The sequence below is a fragment of the Camarhynchus parvulus genome, chromosome 9 (assembly GCF_901933205.1).
Source record: "Camarhynchus parvulus chromosome 9, STF_HiC, whole genome shotgun sequence".
In the NCBI taxonomy this organism is placed as follows: domain Eukaryota; kingdom Metazoa; phylum Chordata; class Aves; order Passeriformes; family Thraupidae; genus Camarhynchus; species Camarhynchus parvulus.
The window spans coordinates 9404007-9430382 of NC_044579.1; the positions used below are offsets into that span (position 1 = coordinate 9404007).

The window sequence follows — 26376 nt, forward strand, 5'->3', positions numbered from 1 at the left end:
ATGTCCAGTAGGTTGAGGAAATCCCAGGTGGTTCTGTCCACGAAGGAGGCTGACTCCTTGGATGCCATAGCTTCCTCTCACACGTCAGTTTACTGTGCTGCTGGGGAAAGGAGTGGAAGTAGCAAAGGCAACTGTACAGCACAGGCTCAAAACAGGCAATACCTGCTGCTCTGAGCAGCCAGCGCTGGGTTGGGTGGGACCAAATAATTGTGAAAATACCAGTTTTGATACTAAGATTCACCAATTGCAGCCATATGCTCTTTGGGGCTGGACCTCCCAGAAAAAGGCTTTGTACCTTGGCAGTCTGGTACAATAGAAACATAATCATGCCTTCTCTTTCCCCTGTCACTTGTATTTTTGGGCATCTTGTATCAAACTTAGGACTTACTACCTTCTCATTAGCAAAACCCAACTATATGATAGTGACCACAGGCCTACAAACCTGTTGTTACAGTTCACTTTGCTCATTACATTTCCTCCTCGTTCCTCTGAGCTTAAAGCTGGAAATCCCATCCATCCTTCTTTGAATCCAACGTGTCCAACCTACTTCTGGTAGCTGTGGAAGACTAAAAGCCCTGCCTAACCTGGCCCAGTATCCCATAAGCTGCAATTTCTCTACACAGACTGAAAAAAGGCAGTTTTCCATGGCAAAGGCTCTCCTGCTGTGAAGGACAGCACTGGCAGGAGGCTTAGGTCTTTAAATCAGCAAACTAGTTTCTGTACCAGAGCTGAGTAGTTGGGTCAAGTTTTTTAATTCCAATTCACACGAAAGGTTTGATTAACCCAACGATGTATTCTGCACACACAACTACTCCACCTCTTTCAGAAGGAAGAGGATTAGCTGTGAAATACCAGCCCACTGCAGACTTGCAAAGCCAACAGCTCAGAGGGCTCCATGACACACACTGGCAGCAGGGCCAGGCACAGAGAAGGAAGCTCTCATGCCCTGGGAAGGAGGGACTGCACTGGAGTGGGCTCAAGGTGCGGTTCAGCCAACAGACTCACCTGCCTGACCGACTAGGATGCAGTGAAAATGATGGAACTACTTGGTGTATGTGGAACTGCTCTCACAGGGTATCCACAGGTCATTTTGGGACTGTGACATCAGCAGCAACCATGACAACCTGTAACTGCCTCAAACCTCCCTTTAAACTACCCAGTATTTTGGGAAGATTTTCAGAGATAAGAAACTGAGCCTTGCACTTCATGACTGTAAATTCATTTTTCACCACCTTATTGTTCAACAAAACTAAAAGAACTAAGGAAGTGCTGAGAAGATGCTCACTGCCCTACATGACACGCTGGGATAAGGGTGGCCAAGAAAACAGCATTAACACTTGGGCACCACAGAACCGTACAACGAAAACATGTTTAAATTATTTCCACAAAGCAGACACTACAGGCACACTGCTGCCCAGGTACACATGGGCGCATAATCAGGGATTCCACCAGAACTACTATTGTGAGATGTGAGAAGCTTTGCACCTGCCAGGATTTAGTGTCTCTGTCTGTGCTGTCAACTGATACACAACAGAGAAAGAGGTCTCTCAAAATTGGTGGAGGCAATAAAACCAGAAATATACAAAAGTCAAACAGATTCTCCATTTTATTTTGAATAAAAATTTAGATCCTAGATGGATACAGCATCTGTAAAACACAAAACCAGAGAATCATGTTAGAAATCTTGTATTCAAACACGAGTTTTGCAGTTACAATCTAGACCATGAATCTCTTCAACTGCTATCAAAGCAATCCCCAGTTTATGCAGAAGAGTGTGAGAATGACTTGCAAGAGCACTTTGCTGGTGGCACAGACTCTGTGGCAGTCAACCCTCCTGTGCACCAACAAGAGTTCCCATGGCTCTGGATTTCAGGAATTATCTGTGCTGCTCCTACTGTGCTTTTTCTAAGGCACAGGAGAAAGACAGAAAGAAAGGACTGCACCCCTCTTGTACTCCTTTTGACAACATCACTATGAAAATATTACATCACAACTCTGGGTGAGAGACCTGAAAGGACAGTTCCACTGAAGCCCTGTGGCTAAAATGCCAACAGTGGGGACAGGTGGGAGCGGCCATGACAGGAGAGCACTGCCCTCAGTTAAAACATTTGGGATGCAGGAGAAAAATCAGAAGGTGGAGGAGTAGAAGGGTGCAAAAATATACAGAACAGATTGGTGGAAAAGAAATCAAGGCAGCTTTAGAAAGGAGCTGAGTCCTGGAACTTGGAGAGTCTTTCCAGACAACCAGAGCAAGCACACAAACCCCTGACAGAGACAAACCCCTTCAGCATATGAAGCTGGGAAAAAGCCTCTCTAGGCTACAAAACAAACAGTCACTGAGCCATGCTGAATACCCAAGAGCAATACAACAAAACCAGAATTCAAATGTTCCCTCATACTATGTAGAATTAAAAGGCACCCCCAAAACTGCCAATAAATATCTTGCTGCTAAACCACATCCACTTACCACCCGGATTCTGTGTCCAATGGCCTTGGCAGGAAGGTTGGAGCGGAACTTGGCGCGCACCATGCCACTGTTCCCATGGGCGCGTGTCACCTTCCCCCAGATCACGCGTGTCCTGTTGGGTTTGCCTCCGGGGGTGACCGTGTTGCTGGGGAAAAGGAGGCAAAGAACAGCTCAGCAGGACAGTCACAGCTCTGCTGTCACCAGCAGTGACAATAATTCATCAACAATATGAAATTGCCAACACCTTATTTCTCCAGACACACTGAAGGGAGAAGAATAGGCCTTTGGGATAGATGGCAGAAATTGTCTTAAATGAAGAGCCACGGACCATGCTGGAAATGATGGTGGTCAAGTTACCAGTTTGATCAGTTTTATTCAAGGAAATTCTGACAGCACTCAAGAAAAAAAAAGGAAGTGGAAGTAACATGCAGCTGTTCCCAAGGTGTCGTGTCTACCAATGGCAGCAGTAACAGACATGGGCACATGAAAGTCAGAATACAAATTCATCCAGGCTTCACAAAATCACTTTACTGTTTAACTCAACAGCTCAAAGTATTTAACACAAATTCACTCACTTCAATTTACTCCGTCAACCCACCTTCAGTTTTTGTCAAGTTTAGGCAAAACTTGTTTCTCATCCCACTCTAATGTATCATGTAATATCATTATCTCCTAGCACTTACAAAGCCAATACAGGAATTGGCTAATTCAGCCCAAGAATAAAACATTACTTACTTTTTAGCTTTGTACACATAGGCACACCTCTTGCCCAGGTAGAAGTCTGTCTCCTGACGGGCATAAACACCTTCAATTTTCAGAAGGGCCGTGTGCTCCCGCTGGTTTCGGAGGCCACGTTTGTAACCAGCAAAAATGGCCTTGCACCACAGCCTAAAGACATGGAAAACATCTGCAAATTATGATTCACTCCAAAGTAAGAAAAATAAAAACAAATCACAGGCTGCTTCAGCAGAAATTAATTCCACACCAGTAGAAATTAGCACAGGAAACAGCCAACTTTTACAAATCACTGCAAATACTTACATTCAATGAACAGAGGAAAGCTGAGTACGTGGACGATTTATGAGAACATTGCATTTTCTGCTTGTCATAAACTCCAGGCACTACAATACTGGCTTCATACCAAGTTTCAAATGCTTCAGCATTAGTACATTTATTGTTTTCAAATGTCTACTAACATGGAGGAGTGAACATTGCTTTTTTTCTACACACCACAGGAAGTCTCCTGTGTTGCAGTAACTGCTATAGAAGGCATGAGCTGCCCCTGATTTGTAGCTTTAAAGGAGTGAACAGCCAGACATCCAATGTCTGGACACAGACATTGCACAGACTCCCCAGCAATTCTTCAGGCACTGCCCACATAAAGTCATTATAAGACTTGTCTGACACACCGAGCAGACAGCACATCCGGCCCAAGGGCAGCCAGCACCTGCCACGGGATCCAGCAGGATCCAACTGAGATACCCAGTTCTACCTGCCACAGTGTAACAGGACATAAACTCCACAGATAATAAAGCTGTGATGCACAGAACCATCGAATGGTTTGGACTGGAAAGGACATTTAAGACCACCCAGTTCTGACTCCCCTGCCAACTCAATCCCTACATCCTTAAAGAAATTTCGGTGGCACATTAGAAAATTTACCCATAGGAAAAACACGCTGCACGTTTTACTCAAGAAAACAGTCTACGTCAAAGCTCCACGGTACACTGCAGATTAACAAACCCATCAATTCCACACTGATATTTACTGACAGGCCAGGGAGAGCGCAGCACACTGCAACAGCAACTACAACCAGCTCAAGAGATTTCAGAACAGGGACACAGCCGTGGGCGTTCAACAGGGCCCAGCAGGACACTGGGCAGAGGAACACAGCTCATGGCCCACGGCTTCAACAAACGCTCTCAGGAACGTTCCAACAGCACCGAGCCGAGAGCCAGCACGCACTCACCTCCCGGTCATGGTGTCCTCCCGCAGACTCGGTCCCGGCAGGCCTGGAAACGACACACAGCCATGAGCCTCGGGCCGGCATCTCCACCCGGCCCAGCGAGCAGGACCTCGAACACCCGAGGGCTGCCCGGGAGCCACCCAGAGCTCCGGGAGCCGCCGCTCCCCCCCAGAGGAGCCGCCTCAGCTCCGCTCCAGTCGAAGGCCCCAACCCGCGACTGGGACCATCCGCCCCATATCGGCGCCATCCCGCCTTATCTCCGCCCCGGATCGCGCCATTCGCGGCGCCCCGGGAGTCCCGCGCCTGCCGGCGGCCCCACAACGGGGGCAGCACTCCCCAGCCCCGCTCCCGGCCTGCAGCCCCACTGCTCCTCACCCGCAGCGCCCCAAGATGGCGGCGAAAGAGACCCGCGCCCCGCTGCCTGCCGGGAAATGCGCCGCCAGGACCCGAGCGGGCGGCCGTGGCTGCCGGAGTGAGCAGCACCAAGTGAGGAAGGTACCGCCCGTGCCGTGTCCCCTGTTCCTGTGTCCTGTGTCCTGTGTCCTGTGCCCGCGTGCCCCGGGGGTGATCCCCGCAAGAGCGATCCCGGTAGGGGCAGCCCCAGCTCCGCTACTCAGGCACCCGCCGGGCAGCCCCGCGAGGCCCCCGAGCGTGGTGGTTGCCATGGAGACGGGCGGCGCATCCCGGTGAGGGCGGGAGCAGGACCGGGATTGGGATTGGGACCGGGAGCGGGGGAAATGAGGGCTGATCCTGGTGAGAGGTTGAGGGGAGCACGGGCCGCTCGGGGCAGGGCGAATGAAAACGGGCTGCAGCGGTGGAACGAGCCGAGGGGCCCGAAGAGAGGCAGCGCGGGGGGAGAGAGCAGCCCTTGGTGTTCGGGGTGGGCTCCGGGCCCTGCCCGTCGTCCGATGTTCTCACCCTGAGTCAATGAATCATCTCCACATTTATTTTACTTCTGATATCGCCTTGGAGGCAGAAAACATATTTCGACACTGAAATCCCTGTAACCAAGTCTCACATTCCTTTATTTTCCAAAATAAGATCTGGAAGCATATACTTACCCATTTGCTCACGTCAGGGTTATTCACTCTCGATTTCTGCCACTTCCCTCACACTGCCAGAAATTCAGATACATTTTCAGAGCACTTGAAGTGATTTAGGGGAAGGAAGCTGAAGGGAAGGGAAACCTTGAGGAACCTTGATGGTCCCTTTCCCATTCCCTTTCCCTTTCCTTCTCTTCCCATCCCTTTCGCTTCCCTTTCCTCTCTCATTCCTCCTCTTTCCTCTCCTTTCCTTGCCTCTTCTGCCTCCCCCCTTATTTTTTTTTTCAATGAGCACCTTGCTGTCCTAATATTTCTAGCAGGAGGCAGAACTGTGTAAGGTAAGGCCACACCTATTTTGCTTTTCAAGAGACCTTTCTTTGGTAAAAATGAAGTTACTTGTGATTTCTGGTTCAACTGCTGCTCCCGTGGATATTCAGAACCTCTCTTTGCTGATCATTTGCCAAGCAGATCTAAAGAGGATGTGACATTCTCAGCTGTGCATTTTATCACTGGAATTCACTGGAGTCTCTTCTCTTGGTTACAAGGAATGCTGCACAAAATGCTGCTCTTGTATCCATTTTCCTTTATCAGGCAGCAGGGTGGGAGAAATGAACATCCAGGACTCTCACACAGCAGAGGGAGTTGCAATCCCCAAAGGAGCAGGAGGCCAGACCTTTTATACAGTTGCTTTAAAAATTATTACTTGATATGTTTTTCTTTCCCTTTATATCAGCAGGGAAAGAATGTCATCCAAAACTCATGGGGGAATACTTTTTAAAATTTTTTTTTTTATTAATAAAGTTTAATGAGGGAGTTCAGCTAACACAACAGTGCAGGGTGGTGCCAGTGGATGATCTGAGAGGCACTGTGCTGACAGTAAAATCCAGAGCAAGCAGCTCAAATCTTAGTGTGTGCTAATTCACAGACAGTGGTTTTCCTTCTCAAGTCCAACTTAACACAAGCCCAGACCCTGCTGGCTTGGCACATGGATCTGCTGAGCAAGGATGGGGATGTAAGAGAAGATACACAGGAGGAGCAAAGCAGCAAAGGGGCTTTAGAGAAACATTCCAGCTGCCAGCTGTCTTGAAACATATTAATATCCTGAATTAATTCTCTCCTGGTCAGAAGCTGCTAATGGAAAAGAGGAAAAGCTGCTGCATCCTCCTTTGTTTCCAAATAAGTCCCTTTTTCCTATGAGAGCTGCATGTGTTACTTTTTTCTTCCAAAAATGCTGCTGCAATCATCTGTCACAGCTATCTCCCAACACATCTTTTTTCACCATATTTTTAGCATTATGACTCCACATGTAATAGATTATTCTTAGGTTGTTTAGACTCAAAATATGAATCATGAATTTCTGAAAAAGATAAAAAATGAATAATATTTTATTAGTGCCTGTTGACTGAAGACACTGCCTGGCTTTCTTGATGTAAAAATACTGCATCTCCACTTCTATAATTGATTCCAAGGTTGACAAGAAAAGTGATGGGTTTAGTGTATTACACAGATCAGTTGCCATTTTTTTTTGGTTAACACTTTTATCAGATTCCTATCTCAAGTTGTTACATTTTTTTAATAATTAAGATAAAAGAGAGGAAAAAAATTTCAAAAGCAAAGGGATGAAATCACTTCCTTCTTTGTCCTAGGTGACCATCAAAAGCCCTGCTCAGAGGAATTAGATGTAAGTGGTTGCAAACAATACAAGTATAGTGAACATACTGATAATATTCAGAATCATTACTTTGCTGTCATCTTTTCCTGCCATGATTTAAACAAGCTTCTTGAAATAAATCAGGATACCTTTACCATTACCTTGGCTGAAAAGCTGTTCTGTATCTTCATCCATTCAGGAGTGAGAAACCAAATCACAATTGCCTGGCTTAGGGGAATTTACTCTCCCTTGACCCAGAGCAGTATTATCCTCTACTTTAAAATACCTCTGTCTCTCCCTGCTACCTGCCCTTCCTATGAATTTACTGAGAGCAATCCCAGTCACTGCTCTGGGCACACTTTCTAATCTCATCCCCAGGGAGAGCCATGTCCTCTTCCAGCACATTTCAGCACGTGTTGCATTAAACAACTTCCTGCAACAGACAGGGATGTCAGGAAATAGATGTGTGAAATCTGAGTTTGTTTTGAGTTTGAATCTTCTGTTTGTTTTACCTATTCTGTACCAACAGACATCAAATAAACCTGCACTGAAAAGTGGCTCTTCTTTTCTGCCAAGGGAAATTAACTTCATGCTCCACCTGTAAATTACATATTTTCTTCAAAAAAACAACAAAAAAGGAGGAGGACAAATGATAACTGCTACAGAAATGTTATAGCAAGTGTGAATCTTTTTAGACACTTGCTTATGAACTATCACTGATTCCCAGTGATGCAGAGCAAAGCTGCATCCAAGCCTCTTTAATTTTCATAGGGTATGGCCATGTCCTATGCTAACAGGGACTGCCTGATGTGTTTCCTTGGCATGCTTACAGGTTGGGCTGTAATATTTTGCAGGCTTAGGATATGTTTATGCAAGGGTTTTACAGATGGCACAAATCCAGTTGTAGGTAGAGCAGCCAAATTAAGATTTTGTTAGTGATTGTTGATACTTCCATTGCAATGACACTCAGGATCTCAGCCACCTCAGACTGCAGTTGGGCTATATGTTGTACAAGAAATACCTGTTTTGTATGTACAGGTTTTGGAGGGATTGTCCAATGGCATATCAAAACATTACAATTCTCAGAGAATTTTCCCATTGTTATGCAGGTGTTTTCTTAGGTATTTTTGGATTAATAGTGAATTTTCACTTTTCCGTAGATATGCTTACACAATATTCCATCTGTAGGCAAGGCAGAGGGGTGCTTAAGCGTATGTCAGATCAGTTTCATGTTTGAATTGTAAGTTAAAATAAAATAATTCAGAAAGTTAAAGATTATTTACTCAGTCCAGATATTGGTTCTTGTTTAACTTTCAGCATCTTAAGATGGTAACAGTTCCTGCTGAGAGGGGACTGAGATTATAAAAGTTTGAAGGCTACACTGTAATATTGAGGAATGATTAAAGCTTGAAGGTTCATCCTTGAGACTTTATAGGATATAGATTTATTTTTTTCTTTTAAAAAGGTACCTTTCTTGTGTCCTTTCCCAAAGTCCACTCTGAACCACTGCTCCCCCCTGAACTGAACAATGAGGCACCTCACCCAGTTTGTGCCCTCCATACCCATTCCCTTCTCAGCCTGTCTACCCAGATCTGCTGGAGGAAGGACCAGGACCTCTTTGTTTTGTGAAAGCTAAACATTCCCACTGTCCCTGAATGCAGCCATTAGCAGAGCACAGCTCCTCTTATAAACAGTGTATGGAAGGTTATAAACAAAGCCAAGGAAGTATATGTAAAGCTGCAATAAGGCTATTTCGGGTCTACCTTTAGTTTAAACTACTCTTACTGACATTACTAACACCACAGCATTTTTCTGATTGGTATCTTTTATCTTTGTTCCTCCTAGCAAGAACACAGAGACTAAACAAATGGAAAAAATCACTCATCTGGAAGCTCTGATGTTTAGTGCTGTGCTGGAGAGCTGTGTGGATCAACTTACAATTCTTGGATATATCATGCCAGTTCCACATACGGACAAGACAGACATCAACATTGTATGTGCCACTGCTTAAAAAGATGTATATCATATATATGTATTTCTTTGTCTTGGTTTTATATATTTTACCAGCATTTTAAAAAAATTAACTCAAATATATTCTGTGATTCTATGACTCTTGGGTGAAGAAACACAATAAAAGTTACCTAATTTAAATATTTATATTGCAGCATTACTGAGAAGCCTTGGTCAAGAATTTGTGCAAAGGACTCTTCTGATCCAGGATGAAGTTCCTAAGATTATAATTTCAAAATCTCAGTGGTTAGACAATAAGCAAAGAATTGGGAAAAGGAAGCAAAACATATGTAGGTTCTTCTGTAGATACAGAGCTATTTTAAAAGTAGAAACATATAGGTTATTTCAAAGTATTCAAAACCAGGTTAATTCTGTTCCTCTCCAGTCCCGTGTCAATGATCCTTTTGTTCCCACAATGTATTAAGAAAGATGCACTTCAAAATATATTAGTAACTACCCTTTCTCAGTGATTATTAATTATTAGTTGATTTCTAATAGGCATCATAGCTAAGATGGTTGGGCAGAGATATGGAGAACAGAGAATTCCTAATGCTCAGGCAGGGGTTTGTTGCTGTGGAGGAAGGTGGTGTGGCATTTCTAGTGGCTGTTAGACATAGGAATCAGGATGGGACCGTCCTGAGGGGTAAATGGCTCTAGGTACTGTGCTCTATATGTGACACAGCAGGCTCTTTCCAGTTCTAGCAGGTTTGCAACTTTTTTAAGATGAACTCAAGAAAAAAGTTCACAACCAGGATGGAAATAAAAAACGGGATCTGAGTTTCGACATCTAATGACATTCACTCTGTCTAATGTACCACTTAAGAATGCCAGAGGAAGTTAAATCAAATTTTTCTATGTGCTTCCTTTCCATATTACCTTTTCAAAAAAGCCATGGCAAAGCAGCAGCAGCAGCTGGACTTACAGTGAATTTCAGGGCGGGAACGATGCTGAGACTGTGCCATAGAGGGCACTGCTCCCCTGAAATACTCCTGGGAGCCGGTCTCAACTGCTCCCAGAGGATGCTTCTCCCTCTCTTATGTGGCAGCAGCAAAACACACAGAAAGAGCATATCTCTGGGACAGCAGGAGCTGTCCTCTTCAGACACACAGACTCAGGCTGATAGATCTACTGAAGGGACATGTAAATTACAGAGAAAACACCTTTGCTTTTCTCTTCAATCACAGATGCTCATTTTCACCAAGTCATATCTTAGAACACAACTTTCTCACATGTTAGAAACCCTACTTGTGTTCTTAAAGATTTCAAAACAATTTGAGGAGGAAACAATTTAGAAACAAGAAAATGGCTTAGGGAAGCTACTTGCTAACTTTGGTGCTCTGTAATTTGCTACTCCTCCCTGTTTCCCAGATTACATTTGGCTGTTTGCATTGTATTTGTACAAGATCTGTATTTGCAAAGTACCCTGGAGTTCTATCAGGCAGACAAATCAATGGCATCTTCAAAGACTGACATCTAAATTTCAGTTGATGACATTTCTGAGAGAATTAATCACAGTGTTGGCCAGCACTTCACTGATTTTCTAGATTGGATGCTCTTGCACATTGCTTCACACAGTACATGCCCCAGAGGAAGGCAGCCTTTCTATTTGCTGAATTTTGGGCAACAGACCAGCACTTAGGAGACTACACAGATGGTAACACATGCACTTTACAAACTTCTTGCTTTTATGTAGTTATTTGTTGATTATTAGTGTGTATGTACCTACTGTTTACAGACAACTCAGTTATTGCCTGTCTTGAACTTTCCCAGACATAAAAAACATCAATCAGAACATTCATAAAATCTACATGATATTAAAGCAGTTTGTTTGCAAAATTAGTTCTTTCTGAAGTACAGTTGTCACCAACCAGCTATTTAAGCCCTTTTTTTACTAATTAACAATGCAATTTTCATTGGACAGTGTATGTTTTGTATATGATTCATTTAAAGTAAATTTAACAGTCCAAAAATTAAGCACATAGTCACTTAACCTCCTTCTGTAGTCACTGATGAGTCAGGCACTGCCAGAGGCTGATCCATCCCAAGCCAGAGCTGTCCAAAACACTCAGTGTGAAGCAGTTTGTTGCAGTGCCCTCACAGACTGCAGCAGCACCTCCGACCTCTGACAGAGCCTTGCCTGACTTGCCTGACAAGTAACTTTTGGAAGTACTCCTGGCATCCACAGCTGCTGCCCTGACCACTTGTTTTCTCTGCTCTGCTGGCACAAATGTGTGTGTGGTTGTGGAAGGATCTGGACTGAGAACTGATGCTGCTAAAAATAACTTTTTTTTTCCTTTTTGCTGGAAAATGTTTCATCACAGTGAGTTCTCTGTCTGCTTCCCCAAGCAGCCGGGGTGGGGAGCAGGCAGCTGTGGACAGGGATGGGGCTGGCAGAGACTGTGTTAGCTGCAGTCAGCAGTGCTGTTAGGAAGTGTTCAGCCACAGAAATGCTGGTAGGCAAGCAAGAAAATGTTCTCTTTTCGTGTCCCAGTGTATTCACCTGCATTTTATCCATAACACATAAAGCAGAGAGTTTCCTAGAAGCAAGAGCTTAGCTGATTTTATAGTGCGCTTTTGCATTTTTGGGGGCTTTTCCTTTTTTAATGGAATTGTACTCAATCACAAGATAACTTTCCATGAAGGAGAGAGATGCCAATATTTTGAATTTATCCTTTGAATTCATGTTATATTTCCTCTGCTGTTACTCTCTCCAAAAACCTGCTAAGCAGATAGCAGACAGAAAGTCTATTACAATTATTTCCACACAGCTCTAGTTATAACAATTATATTGTAGGGAAAGGTTGTGGTGACAGGCAGTGGGAAATGTCTAAGATGGAGAGAAGGAGGAGGAGAAACAGGCTAACAGTTTGTAAAAACTGCTGCAAAAAAGGAGGGAAGGACTTGTTCTCTGTGCCTAGAGACCAGAACAACAAGCCAGGAGTTCAAATACTGTTGAGGAGAAAAAAATTTCTTATGGTAAAGAAAATTGTGAGGTGCTGGCATTGACAGGAGGGTGTGTAGTCTCCACTGCTGGAGGCCATTAAGAACATGTCAGATTAAGAACAGTCTGAACCATCATCTCTTGGAGTGGATGATTCACCTTTTTAGGCCTTTTCCAGTCCTGTCATTTTAGGACTTCTGAGCCCATAAACTTCAATGAGCTACACTGTGTGCTCAAAACTAACCAACATAAATGTTTCTGATCTTCCACTCTTTGCAAAACGTAACATGCACTATCAGTTGTTCTCACTGTAGCTTCATTCTAGTTAATTACTTATTTTCCTGCCTATCACATAATGTTTTAGACGGTTTCGTTCTGCTGTGCAATGTGCAAGCAGGTCTCTCTTATTCCCTTTTCCCTCTTCCCTTATTCTCTTATTTCCCTTATCCCCTTTCATTCCCATCCAGGAAACGAAAGAAATTATCCAGGAGGAGCTGGGTATCACATTCCCAGAGCTTATGTCAGAAAAGCAAGAGAGTGAGCAAACAGTCCTGGAAAGCACCGAACAAGAGCAGCAGCAGGGGAAAACTGAAGATCAAAAAAGCACCCAGCATTCTTCCAAAACCCCCAAGAAACACATCACTCGGGCTCTAGAGAAGCTCAAAAAAATTTATGCTGACAGGTGAGTGAAGCACCTGTGAGGGATGCTCAGAGATGTAAAGTTCTCAGTCTATCTCTTGAAAACAAAAATACAAATTCCTTGCTCTCCCACTGCCAGTGTACATCAGTCTCTGTCTGAAAGGAGTTCCTCTAGGGATAGGAGGAGTATCCTTCATAGATCATTTAGCTCCAGCCTTTGCTTGCTTCTGGATGCTACCTGATGACCAGCAGTTTATTTTGAATGGAGCTGTAAAACATTACCCTGTTGATAATGGTTGCCTGGGTAGAAATCATGCCAGGCACTAATCAGTGCTCATGTTCTGGTACCTGGATTCAGATTCCTTTAGCTGATCCCACATGCAAAGGGAGATCTGAGCCTTGTTTTTGAACTCAGTCATTCTGCAGGGCACAGAGAGCTTCTGTGGCAGTTATAGCCATTATAGAAAAGGTAATGTATATAAAGACTAAAGATTTTCTTTCTTTTAAAAAAAAATACTTTATTCCTGCACCTAAACCAGTGCCCTGATTTGCAGAAATACTAGCAGCCTTTGGTTTGAAAGAGATTATGGAGCTGAATGCTCAGTATGCATTTTTCTACATCCTGGCTTCTGTCATTTCATGTCATTTCAACAATAGGTTTAAGGAAGATTCTAACACAAATGAGGAAAATGCAGCTAAAACGTAAATGCTACGTGCATCATGACATTCAATAAACTGGACAAGCCCATGTATTGCATGGCCAGGTCTCATTTTCCAAGATCCACCTGTCATCACTACTGCAGGCCAGCAGCCTTCTTAATGGCAACATAGTCTGGCACAGCATGGATATGTTTGTGCCTCTTTGCAATTTCCCAGAGTAGCATGCAAGGCAGCATTTTAAATTATAAACTTCAAGCAGCTCCTAATACTGAGTTCTTCAGATGTACAATAAACAGATACTTATGGGAGAAACACTCCTGGGTTTGATAGGACATAAGACCAGAAAAGGGATCTTTTATTTCCCTACATTTTACTGTAAACAGTAATGGATACTACCAGCACCTGTAAAGTATCGTTGTGTTCCTTTTCTTCCTGGCAGGCAGTATGCAAGTGATGTAATCACAGTCACTATTAAAAAGATGGAGGAATTGGGAACATTTAGTAGCCTAACAGATGCTAATGAGAGAGAGAAGGCAAGAAATGGCAAGTTTTATGACATCCTCATCAGGTCAGTATTGTGTTCAGTTCTTTCCTGTTTAAATGCTGAAAGCCATTCCCACTCAGTACATGCTGAAAAGGAAATAAAACCCAATAAAACTAAACTACAGAAGGGATACCTTTTACAACTTGAACTATTCTGTTTGCTTTGCAAACTGCAAGTTTTCCCCTTTGGAAAGAAACAGTGGATGGGTCTGATACTGATCTGAGCTAGGAATTGCCTGAGCTTTGACCACAGTGGACACCAGTGGCTGAATTAGTGCAAATGCCTCATTTCAATTAAAACATAATGTGATGTAGGAGCTCCTTGATCTTTAACTTCTGTCCCCAGTGAAAGCCAGAGAATCTGTTCAAATCAGGGCCAGCAACATATGGCCTTTAGGTTGTCTGATGCCCAGGAGAATCTGCTCTGACCCATATGCTAATGGGCTCCCTTTTCCCAGCAGCAGTGAGGGGTTAGCACAGATGGTGACAGAGGTGTCTTATTTAAGGCTAATCCACCAGCCACTGTGCTGTGATTCTCTTTTGCCCCAAATCTTCCAGGGTACACATTTGTTACAATCTCAGCTCAAACTGGTGATTTCTCAGCTCAAACTTTTGAGCTCTAGAGGTTTGGAGTTTTTTTAGCATGCAAACCTCTGATTCAATCCCAAAACTGTCAGAGACAATTGCAGACAAATATTTCACCACTTTAAAGCTACCTCAGTGTAGCAGCTCAGGCCCATCATTGAGGGTGCACAGCAAAGCTGTTCTCGGTCATGATTTGCCAGGAGTCCAACCTACTGGAACTGCTCTTGTGGTGACTCAGGGATCTGCCTCCAGGGCAAATCCCCAGCTTCAGTGCAATGTGTGACTTCAAGCATGAAACCCAACTCTTCCACTTCCACTGCCTAAAACCAAGGGATTTATTGTTTATCCATGGAAGGGACAGAAAGGAAGAATGAGATTAGCAATTGACTGCAGACTAACTATCCAATACTGACAGGTAGAAACGAGCAGACAAATTATAATCAGAAAGGACATAATCCTTTTTATCCCCTTCTGTCAATCATATCTAGCCATGTCTATACATTCTTTTCATGGAATGAACTTGATCTGTATTTCAAGATAATAAATACTTGCCTTGTTTTGTGTAAATACACTATTCTGAAAGCCACCTGCAGTGAGATGATGGGAGACTCCTTATCAGGAGCTTTTCTTCATCAGTCACCCAGATAAGGACTCTGAAAATGAAATGCATGCGGGATTGTAAGGTTGGAATAGGATACAAAGTTTCAGGGACCAATTGTAGTATTTACTGGTTTTAAAACTAATCATAAGCATAAAATCTAAGAGAAGCACTCTGAGTGAAACAAGATAATAATACCTAGAATATTTACTGCATCTGTTTTGTTATAGACAGATGGACACTTCTCTAGCTTTTGGTCTTCACTCAGGTCCTTTCATGGATCTCAGAACCTGGGGCAGTGCTCTTTGGAAGATTTTAGGTCTGATATGAAAGAAACATTCTCATACACATAACACAATTTGGCACTCTGCTGCTCAGGCTTGCTTCTGCACAGAATCTCAGGCATTTTTGCCTAACTGTAGAAACTGTGACTCAATGACAGGCATCTTCCATCTCTGCTATAAAAATTGCATCATCCTCAAATCCATTCCAGGCCTTCAATAAGAGCATCCCCTGTTTTTTTGGCTTGTTCTCCCTTTTGTTCCCATCTGCCTTGCTCAGTCTGCGCACCTCTTCTTTCAGGATTTACTGACCAAGTCAGTAGTATTAGTGAGAAGTCTTTGTTTATCTTACCACAATGTATCGGGGAACAGGAAGTTCCTCTTCTAGGTAAACAGCTCTTGTCTTTTTTGATATATTCAAGTGATTGTATTTTCCCACCTCAGGGAGGAAAAAGGAAAGAAGGACATAAAGGCACTCCAGAAACAGCTGCAAGAAGTCAAGAAACAAACTGGTCAAGACCTTCAGGTGAGAGCACTTAGCACTGGGCACCTTGCCAGGGGGAAGCCTGTTAGGAAGCTGGCCTCTGCTGCCCAGCACTCAGGGAGGCCATGGCCATACACAATGAGCCACCACTTAAGGGTACAGGACCAGAAAAATTACAATAAAGATTTGTATTTGGAATAAGCCCACTGATGACTTCAAGAGCAGTGTCTGATGGTTTTCAAATGGGAGCTCAAAATGCTCATAATCATGAGAGACTGTGGTCAAATTAGAATATCCCAAAAACTCTGCTGGGAGTGACAGAGCACAGATACTGCAATCAGTAAGAAAGAGGTTATCTGCAGATAACAGTATCTAAGGTCCTGTCATACTCAGTCATGACAGATCATTTGGCACAGAAGGAAGTGTGCCAAAGGGAGTGAGAAAGACACCTATCATGGGGGCAGGCCATTTTTCTACCTACATTTTCATCTGGAAAAAGTGTCATTCTATTAATCTATTTTTCTAGGCTTCCAGACATCAGAAAATCCCAAACATGCCTACACAAGGGCAGATCAATGTTATTGCACATATGCTGTCAACTTAATCTTTCTGGAAAGCTTCAGCCCTTCTGTCTGCATCATGCAAAGGGTGTGTGCATGCACAGTAAATATGGGGCATTCTGGAAATATAAAACTTGCTACACTAGTGCAGATCAATTGAAAGGCTTATCACTGTCACTCTGATGCTCACCAGACAGCTCAGACTAGATGCTCATTCAACATGGAAATGTAGCCTGGCCCTGCTGAGGCAGATGTGTGATAGCAAACAAGCAGAAGGCAAGCTGGGGCAGAGCTGTACAGGGGCTGGGGGGAGGAACAAGAATCTGACACTTGGTTCAGCAGTGAGCAAGAGGACAGCGAGGGCACCTGAGGAAAGAATTGGAGTCACTGAGTTCTGTCTTGGCAAAAAAGTGTGGAGAGTAATCAAGCCAGGATATAGTTGACTGCAGAGAGAAATTTTAAGCTCCAGACATGCTGGTGAAGTTTGGTTTGTAGAACACAAAGGTTTTGTGTTGTCAGCCTGGATGCATACACAGTGGAAAGTTTAATTGTAAATACAGGGGAGACCTATTTGCTTCTCACACTGTCCCTTCTCAGTCAGACTCTGATGGCTCCTGGGAAGTTCCTGCTCTCCCATTCCCCAGGCTGGTGAATGTTATGAGATACTTCTCCATCTATGTAGTGCTCTTCAAACCTCACCATGTCCATGCACACAATATACGTACCCAGTCCTGGTTTAATGCCTTCCCAGGGGCTGTAATCATCCTGTCTTGTATCAGCAGCAATGTCCTGGCACTCCACAGCCAGGGGGCCACTTCTCTGTGTCCTGCCCTGCACCTCTCCTACCTCCTGCAGTCATTAAAATGTGTGTAGCTGAGGGGATGGGGGGGTGTCTTCTTTTTGTCCTTTCAGTGCTAATTCAGTTCTTGGGTTTTGCCTCATCAAGTGGGATTTGCACTTATCTGCGATTTTCTTTTTTTAATATTTCAAGCTTAAAAGTCCTTTTCTGAGCTTCCTTTTAGTTTCAGCTTTGATAAATCAAAGACAAGACTACTTTAAAGTACTGCTTTCCTCCTGTGCCAAAAATAATGGTGTCTCACTGTGTCTCCCAAGGGAGAAAAATTTCTATTTGCTTCATATGGGATTTTCCCATAGGCAGTTTTACAGACACTTGCACGATTTGTCACCTTGCCAACTAATTAAAAATAAAAATACAGCTTTACTGAGTTTGGAGTACTTTGAACAGCAATAATAATGCACAGACCTGTAGACAAAAGCCTACATTGCTGAGAAAACAAAAGCGAGCAAATCTAATCCTAGAACCAGAAAAACACGGCCTTTGTCTCACTCATGTTGCTGTGAATTTGTATTTTCAGCCTTTCTACCTCTTAATAAGATGCTAATTAATAGTGTATTAACCTGCTCAGCTCATTTTTCTTTCTAATGGAACACAAATCTAATGCTAAATGTGCTTTATTTTGTTTTCTCTTGGAAAGCACTGGTGTCTCTAAAGGAGCTGAAATGGTGCGTCTGGTTTTGCTCTTACCTCTCTGTGCAGGAGCAGCACTGGTAGCTCAGGTTTGGCTGCAGGAGGTCTGTTTGCTGCTGCAGTATTCATTTCATAGTTTCTATCAAAATACTCACTTTCTTTGGTTTCCTGGACAAGTAACAGCAGCCTGTGTAGCTTTTGAAACGTATTAATATCATATAGGATTAGGCAGCGTAAGATAAAAATTTAGGAATGTAAAATTTAGCATTCCTGCATTGTTCTTCACCCAAATACTTTTTATGTCCTGTAGGTTTTGTGGTGTACTCATGTTATACATGTGTGCAGGTAGTGGTGTCATTTTGTAACACGCAGTGATGTTACAGCTGCCAAACAGACAGAAATCCAAGCCACTGCACCAGAGTACCAGTGAAAACAGATCTGTAACTTTAATTCTTTGTCAGTTCTCACACACCCAGACCCACTCTATCAGTGCATCACTCAGTCATGCTTTTAGTAGTAAGATTAAAATCCATCATGTTTCTTCACTTTTCCTCTCCCAGGAGGACAAATGCATCAACAGAGTGTTCTGTGGAATATTTTAAACACATACACACACCCACTGGTGCATGTTTCTACTGGAGATATGCACAGGATGATTACAGCAGAAGGCACAAGTTTTGTGATGGTCCTGAGCTTCACTGCTGGCAGAGCCCCAGGGAGCACTGCAGGACCTGGAGCTGGTGCACTAAATCCAGAGGGGCAGGGTTTTCCATAGGAGTGCTGCTGCCAACAGGTCTGCTCCCCCTGCCAGCAAAGTGCCCCTCTAGGGGCTCTCCTGCAGCTGCTGGCATTGGAGCTGAGCTGGCCAAGGGCTGCAGAAACATTCTGTCCATGCCAGGTGACAGCCAGCCCTGCTGTCCCTTGGGCACAGACACTCCTGAGGGTGTTGTGGAGCTGGAACAGCGATGCAGGCAGAGCCCCGTTGAAGTGCCTGCAGGGCTGCTGCTCCCCTGTTGTGGTTTCAGGAGAGCGAGCCCAGGCTGCAGCAGGTGTGTGGATCCAAGCACATCTCCAGGCCCTGCAAGCTGAGATACCACAGCTGCCAGGAAGAGCTTTGAGCTCTGAGCACTTGGTGTGGGAGCAAGGCAGAGCAGGGCCTCTGTCAGCAGAGCACAGCACTCCTTCCCCTGCCAAATGGGCAGCATTGCACTGCTGGAGAATTCTTCAGACTGTTTACTCCTGGGGGCTATTTTTGTAACCAGCTGTATTTTATGACTGTAAACACTAATTGCTGTGGAAGAGCTTGGTGGCACTTACAAGAGAGATAAATCAAAGCAAATGAAAACACAGGAGTGTGGATGAGGTTTCCAGCTAAGTGCAGCTGCTTTTGCAGCCAAATAGCATCTGTGGGGATGACTCCAGTGGCACCAGGTGACAGCAGACAGGCCCCTGAGCTGATGTCTGTGAGCTGAGAGATCAGAGAAAATCAGCCTGTTTACCTGCTTGTGAAGCAGACTGGCTCCTGACAATTATTTCCTGGGTTTTGATCTTGGTCTCTGCCAGTTTTCTGATAGTTTTGGACACGAGGGATAATTTGGTTTGGCAGATTCAACGCTGAAGTCATCCCAAATAAGCAGCCCAGAGATTTACTGCATCAGCTATGAAAGCATTCCGTGTCCTGGCATGGACCTTTGCTATGATAAACCAGAATGAATAAATATTAACTCATTTTCCCAATTATTGTCCCTGAAGTTTGGGGAACAGTACATTCTGCAGATGGCACCCACAGCTAGTGGGCATTTACTGCTGCATTTACAGCCTTCAGCCATTACAGCTAAATCCCAAACGTGCCCCAGCTCTGCAGGTCCTGCAGCAGGAGCTGCCCCCACGCCTGCAGCCGGCATTCCTTGGCCAGGCAGATGCTGCTGTAAACCACCCGTGGGTTTTGCATTTCACTTCCTGTCTGCTTTGGATTGTGTAACCAAGCCCCCAGACTCCCCACCTCTAACCAGTGTGTTTTACAACACTGCAGACCAAATCCAAACCACAGACATGCCATTCACTGAGAAAACAACAGAGCAGATGGGCCCCCATCCCAGCTGAGGCCTGGGGCACGAGAATCAAAAGCACTTTTTTCTTTAATAAAATGTGAAATTAAAAAGAAAATAACCTGGTGAGAAGTTCATGCTCTGCCCCAACTATCTGAGTACTTTGTAACCTAGGCTGAACTCTTATTTTCTGGCAAGTTTGCAGATCATGAGCAGATAGCAGTAACACACCAACATCAGCAGTGTTTGACTTCCCTGAGCCTCAGCGCTACAAAAAGCTGTGGGTTTGCTTTTTTTAAATTAGCAACTCCTCAGTCTCTCTGCTGGTTCTTCAGTTTAGACATCATTCCACTATGACCCAGGAAGACCATCTCAAAATAGAGTGGTACACTCACATCCCCTGTCTACTGACCAGGAACACAACTCCTCCCAAAGGCCACCAAAATTCCATGCCAGGGAAAATAAAGGCCATGACCAGAAACCTTAAAAAGGCACAAACAGCTCATGTCTGTAGCTGTCTGCAGTCATATGATGATATGGCCATAAAATCTGATGTTTGAAACATTCAAAAACATGTGAACATCTTTGAACCCACAAAACAGCATCAGCCAAGGCCCCAATTATCCTGAGCCTCATAAATGTACTCTACTCTTCCTATGTATGACAAGGGGTGCAGAAGGAAGGACTTTCCTTTTAACTGCTCCAAACTCTTCTTATAAGGAGACTTTTCCCAGATGAGTCATGCTACAAGGGCTTTCAAACGCAGCACTATTGAGCTGGCTTCTTTTAGTGGCATTTTTCCATGTTTACACAGCTAAGGAGTGTGAGGTGCTTCAGAGACAAGATATGTGGGCTTCAAAAAACGTCAGCCCTTTGGTATTTCATCTTCAGCTGTGGAGGTTTGGCTGATGAATATCAAACCCACCACAGCATGGCAGGGAAGCAAAGAGAAAGGCTGTAATGGAGCAGTTGGGTGCATTCACATTGATCTTGCATAATTACACAGGAAGCTTTGATGACCTTTTTAACTCAATAAAAAAGGCTTCATTTTACAGGCATTTGTCCCAAGTTCCATCCCCAGGGTAATGAACCTTTATCTGCTATTCAAATAAATTAATTAAAAAGGAGTAAACAACAGCAATCCCAAATCAAGCAAATGCACTTTGCTTCCTGAGCACGCTCCAAAAGCTGGACAAACCACCCAGGATTCTGGCCTATGGGAGAACTCTAGGGAATAGAAAACTGAGCTTTCTGCCCCAGGAAAGCTCATCTCCATGGCAGAGCAAGGCATGGGGAGAGGCTGGGACCTCATAGCCAGCTTTTCCTTGACACTGCTTCCTTGCCCTGCGTGTGTTTTCATAATGAAGTGGGCACCATCTACCTTGTAAGATTTCAAGAAAGAACTGTTTGAAAATACGAGCAAGTCAGTATTAGATTTGCACTTATTCCTAAGGCTGTGTTTATACACTTGCTGCATAACTAGAAAAAAAAATAAATCCAGGGAATAGAGTATACTTTAGGATAACAAACTTTGGCTTTTGTGGGGCTGAGACGTGATCCGCCTCTTACAGAGGCTCACTCACTGAGATAGTCTAATGCAAGTTGTTAGTAAAAGTAAAGCCTAACTTTAAGTGGTTAAAATTCTTTGGCTTTTTTTCATGTTTATCCTAAGCATAACTGAATCCATTTCTTGACCAGAGAGCAGGCCTGCCTTCTTGTCCCACTCCATTCCACAGTCTGCTCTCTCCAGAGGCAATCACTCCTTGCTGATGGGTTTATTGCTGTCTATATGGGTAACAGATCAAACTAACCTTTGAAATGCTCCTTGAAACGGAGCAACATTCAGGGAAAGTGAAGCCTATAGCTTTGTCTCTTCTGACCTTATCAGGGAGTGGAGAGATTAAGAAAGGTGAGCTGACCTCAGTGTCCAGGCATGCTTTTGTGCTACTTTTGTCTCCACTAGAGCCGAGACACGGTTATTGATCGCCTCAAAGACAAGCTTCAAGAGATCACAGCCAAAGTGGACACAGAGAGCAACTACATGAAGAAAAACACAGATCTCCAGATCCAACTAACCCAGAAAAAGTGCAGCAGTGCAGAGAATGCCCTGGAGAAGGAAATCCAGGTAAGCCCTTCCCCATGGCCCATACTGAAAGGCCTCTCCATCTATTAAGGGAAGAGCCCTCCCTTGTTCCCCAGATGCCCTCTCTGTTCTCTCTGCAGTCACCAGCACAGCTGTTTGAGCTGGATCAGGAAGCTCACTGGGGCTAGACACCTTTATCTCTTCTATTGTTTCTCTGTATGATGCTGCAAACAGCAACAACAAGGATGGCATGGCTTTAGGAGACAGGGAATGCTTAAAGCAATGCCATGGCCAGAAAACCAGACCCAGAAGTATATCCAAAGGGGTGGTTACAAAGGTATTAGCAGCCTGAGCTCCCAGCAGTGCTCCAGCAGATTGATTATACACATAGAGCTGCTTCTGTGGTCATAACGTGATCAGGACTAGAAAATTGTTCTGGTTTTGCAAGCATCTTTTTTTGACTGATCAAGGTCTGATCTAATTGTCCCTTTTTCATGGATGGCCAGGAGCAAGGACTGCCTTGGCTGATTTTATCACTGGGAAAAATGTCTGTGGACTACACAGAGCTCCAGCATTTGTTACTCAGCTTTCAGCAGCAGTGTGTGCACACACAGACACCAACATTGTCTCACACGTGTTCTGTCTGCTCTGATCACAGAAACTGAAGAGCAAAATTGATGAGGAGATTCAGCTTCACACGGAGACTGAAAATTTCCTCATGCAAGAGTATCAGGTATGTGTGACTGTCAGCTAATGCTTAAAATAGCAACCTATAAACACCATATCATTGATTAGTGCCCAAAGGAAAACAGTTATTGCTCTATCAAATGTACCAGGTTCATGACTGCTGCAGTTTGAATGATTATTTGTCCTCAAATCTTAATTAACCCAGCTCTCCAAAGCTTGGGATTTGCTACATACAGATATATTTCCTTAAAATTAGGGTTCGTGTAGTGAATTACTTTGTTTATTCAGGTGTTATGGATTTTTTCCTCTCTCAGATAGTTGTATTTGGCTAATTGGAATTTTTTTAGACCCTACTTGGCAGTCACTGGGGCTCCCAACACCCCCAGTGAAGAGCCCAAAGTAAAGTAAGGGCTGTGCAGAAGGGAGGGACACTGGGTAGGGAATGACACAAACTGCCAGTCCAGCCTTATCTGAGGAAGAATTGGGGTTGGATCATTGCTAACCCACAACTATTGTACACATTTTCAGCAGCATAAATGTCCTTGTGGTCTTGATTCAGAGGTTCAGAGCATTCCTATCATTAACAGTGAATAACTTGACAGTGAATAATGCTGCAAAGCCTCTTACAAATGGTACAACGAGAAGAAAACCTGGACTGCTGCAGGGTACCCGAGGTCACTGCCAGTACAGAATTTAATAGGAGATAATACCTTTTTAAAAATGTAATTTGAGTGCAAACCAGTGGTGTATCTTGTGAGCAGTTGGACAGTGTGCTCTGCTCCCCAGAGCTTTGGTGTGATCAATGCTCCCAGCGAGGGGACTGCCCCAGCACATGCTGAGCCTGGCTGAGCTCCAGCAGCCAGCCCAGCAGCAGCCCCTCAGTGCTCAGACAGCAGCTGCTGGCTTTGCAGGGGCCTGCAGACAGGAGGATGGCCATACCCTCCATCCCCCTTGTGTGTCCAGCTGTGATGCTGTAATGAGATTGATGCTTTTCCTCAGATTATTTTTCCATGGAAGCAATCACGGTGGTTGCTATGGAGAAGTTATTGGTGAATAGGAGGAAGTCATCTGGGTGACTGTTTCAGAAACACCTGCCCTATTCATGAACATAAAGCCAAGTTCACAACCTGAAATAGTGTGAAGTGCTGTCCCCTGGGACCTTATTCCTGAGCTTAATCCAGAAAGCGGGGAGGGAGTCAGGCAGAGGAAAAAAGCTCTCCCACTGACAAACTGTGCTTTTTAAGCCCCCTCCTTCTGTATACACACACAACAAATGGCTTCTGGCTGTCACTTGCTACATCAGAACTGACTGCACAAAATAACTGCCCTGCAGAAATTTATGAGTAGTCTTAGGGGGTTGATGCTTTCAAGATGAGAAGGAAACACTGACCATGCACAATTTACAGGACTCTCACCCCCATCCTGAAAGCAGGCCATGTAATAGTAGCAAACCTCTCACCTGTGCCCTCTTTGCACCATGCTGAGTATCACTCTCCCCATGCAGAAGGTGAAAGAGAAGCTGGAATACTGGCTAGACAAGTATCAAAAAGACACTGCTGCAAAAGATGTAGAACTGGATGATCTAAGAGCATTGAAAGCAGAGAACTTGGAAACAATGCAGAGATTTGCCAAGGAGGTAAGACATCAGCAGTGTTCAGCCATGCAAAATTGCATTGGGCTTTTTCCTACACTCATTTGGGTAAGGAACCAGGACTACAGGAAAAAATCAGTAATTTTGAGGCATAGGCTGTGATTATAGCACTTGTCTTGGGAAGACAATGGCTGAGATGTCATCTTCTATTTGCCAGCTGTGACATCAAGGAGGGATGATGATGTTTCCCCTATAGCTATTTTCAAATACCGGCAAGTAATGAGAGAGCCACTGGCAGCCTTTGTGAGGGGCAGAGGTACTGTCCCATCCCATCAGTATGCCTCACCTTACTTTGCTGCCTGAGTCTGAACAAATCTGCTCCTTCTAGGAAGATCAGGATAAGACAAGCTGAGACTGGAAGCTCATCCCTTCCTGCAGACTGCACAAAGCTCTGTTATCAGGGAGTTGATTCTAGGTACAACCATTCCTGCCCCGCTGGGTTCTTGGTTAACTGCTGAGCTCTGATCACAGCAGAACAGCAGCACAGAACAGAGAAAAGCATCTAGAAAAATGTGTGCTTTAAAACCAAAAGGAATCTACTTGTAAACATTCCTTACCGTCCGTGGCTTGGAAATGATGGGATGGAGCTGGATGTTTCCCTGCTTGTGGGCTCATTTTTCACTCTGTACACTGTCATCTCAGTGTCCCAAGTGTGTTTGTAGATCATCTGCTGCTTGGCCTGGGGGACCAAGTGTCCTCCCCACCACCAGCTGCTGCCTGGGAAGCCATGAGGCAGCCATTTTACAGCACAGGATCAGGGGGTTAATTACATCCAGGCCGTGAGAGGTTTCACTTTGGCAGCAGCTCCAAGTGCCTGAGGACTGATGGTGGTAATGAGCAACATTTGTCATCTGGATTTAGGAAAGATCAAATAATGGAGGTGGGGGGGAAAGCCCCCACTCACACATTATCCCTAGGCTGCCCTGGAGCTCCCTGGTGCAGAGGGACACCACAACCCACGGGCCTGAGCAGTCCTGGCAGGGCTGTGGGAAGTGTGTAGTAAGGATGAGACCTGTAGGCAGCAGAGGGAAAGAATCCTTGCACCAGGGTCCAGATGAGCCCTGCCCTGGCAAGTGGCTGGGCACAGTGAGCCCTGAAGGCTGGCTGTGCAGTTCAGGGGATGTGTTTGTCATGGCTTTTGCCATCCCTGTGCTTTCCTGCAGTGCCTGACATTCCAGACAACCATCATCATTGACCGGACAGACAAGGAGACCAAGAGGAAACAAAGAGAGCGGGAAGCCCTGGAGCTGAAGAGTGCTGTGAAGGTAAAGGGGAGCAAAGCTGAGGCAGTGCTGCTCTAGCAGCAGCTGAGAATTAATAACCTGTGCCACAGGTTTTGTCCAGGCAGAAAACAGCCCAAGAAAGATGGCTGGTGTGTGATGGCACAAGCAAAGGACAAAGCCTGTTCCTCTTGCTTGGGCACACTCAGAGCCAGGAGCTGGCTGCAGGTCTGAGATGGGAAATGAAAGGGGAGCAGCCAGTCTCCTGCAAATATCACTGCACAGGTGATACAGGGAGGGTCACGGGGTAGTGCCCCTGCTTTTCCCTTGCCACCAGCAACAGGTGCCCTCAGCCCAGCTATGGATGCCTTTGGCACAATCAGCACAGGCCCAAAGGCTGCTGCATGTGGCTGGGGAGCACAGGAAAGACTTTCCAGGCATTGAGCTGTACCAGGTACCCCAGCAAGTGATTTCCCCTCAGGCCTCTCTCTCTCTCACTTCCAGGTGCAGGCCTGGTGGAAAGGTACAATGGTGCGCAGATTCCTCGGCCCCTACCAGGAGCTTGAGAAGTATTTGAAGGGAAAAGAAGAGAAGGAAACAGGCAAGGAAAAATCTGGAGCAAAGAAGAAAAGAGCTAAGTAAAGAAAGTGGTCACAGATGTGCTCCAGGACTGCTGCTGGGCCGGGCACTGTGGTATGTCTGACAGGACAAAATAAACCATGTAACAGAGCTTAGGCAATTTTGGAGAATACAGTTCCTGCAGACACAGT

General features: G+C 44.7%; 2 protein-coding genes across 2 annotated transcripts; one reads left to right on the forward strand and one right to left on the reverse strand.

Moving 5' to 3' along the window:
* Positions 1-1588: 1588 nt before the first annotated feature.
* RPL35A (ribosomal protein L35a) lies at positions 1589-4890 on the reverse strand. Its single transcript, XM_030954828.1, has 5 exons — positions 4809-4890; positions 4437-4479; positions 3203-3355; positions 2468-2612; positions 1589-1647 (listed from the first exon to the last, which is right to left on the reverse strand). The coding sequence occupies exons 2-5, from the start codon at positions 4445-4447 to the stop codon at positions 1624-1626; spliced, it is 333 nt and encodes a 110-aa protein (XP_030810688.1). The 5' UTR covers positions 4448-4479; positions 4809-4890; the 3' UTR covers positions 1589-1623.
* Positions 4891-5096: 206 nt separating this feature from the next.
* On the forward strand, positions 5097-26284 carry IQCG (IQ motif containing G). Its single transcript, XM_030954045.1, has 10 exons — positions 5097-5119; positions 8973-9120; positions 12546-12760; positions 13817-13945; positions 15829-15910; positions 21929-22090; positions 22707-22781; positions 24240-24371; positions 25550-25651; positions 26111-26284. The coding sequence occupies exons 1-10, from the start codon at positions 5097-5099 to the stop codon at positions 26246-26248; spliced, it is 1206 nt and encodes a 401-aa protein (XP_030809905.1). The 3' UTR covers positions 26249-26284.
* Positions 26285-26376: the final 92 nt, after the last annotated feature.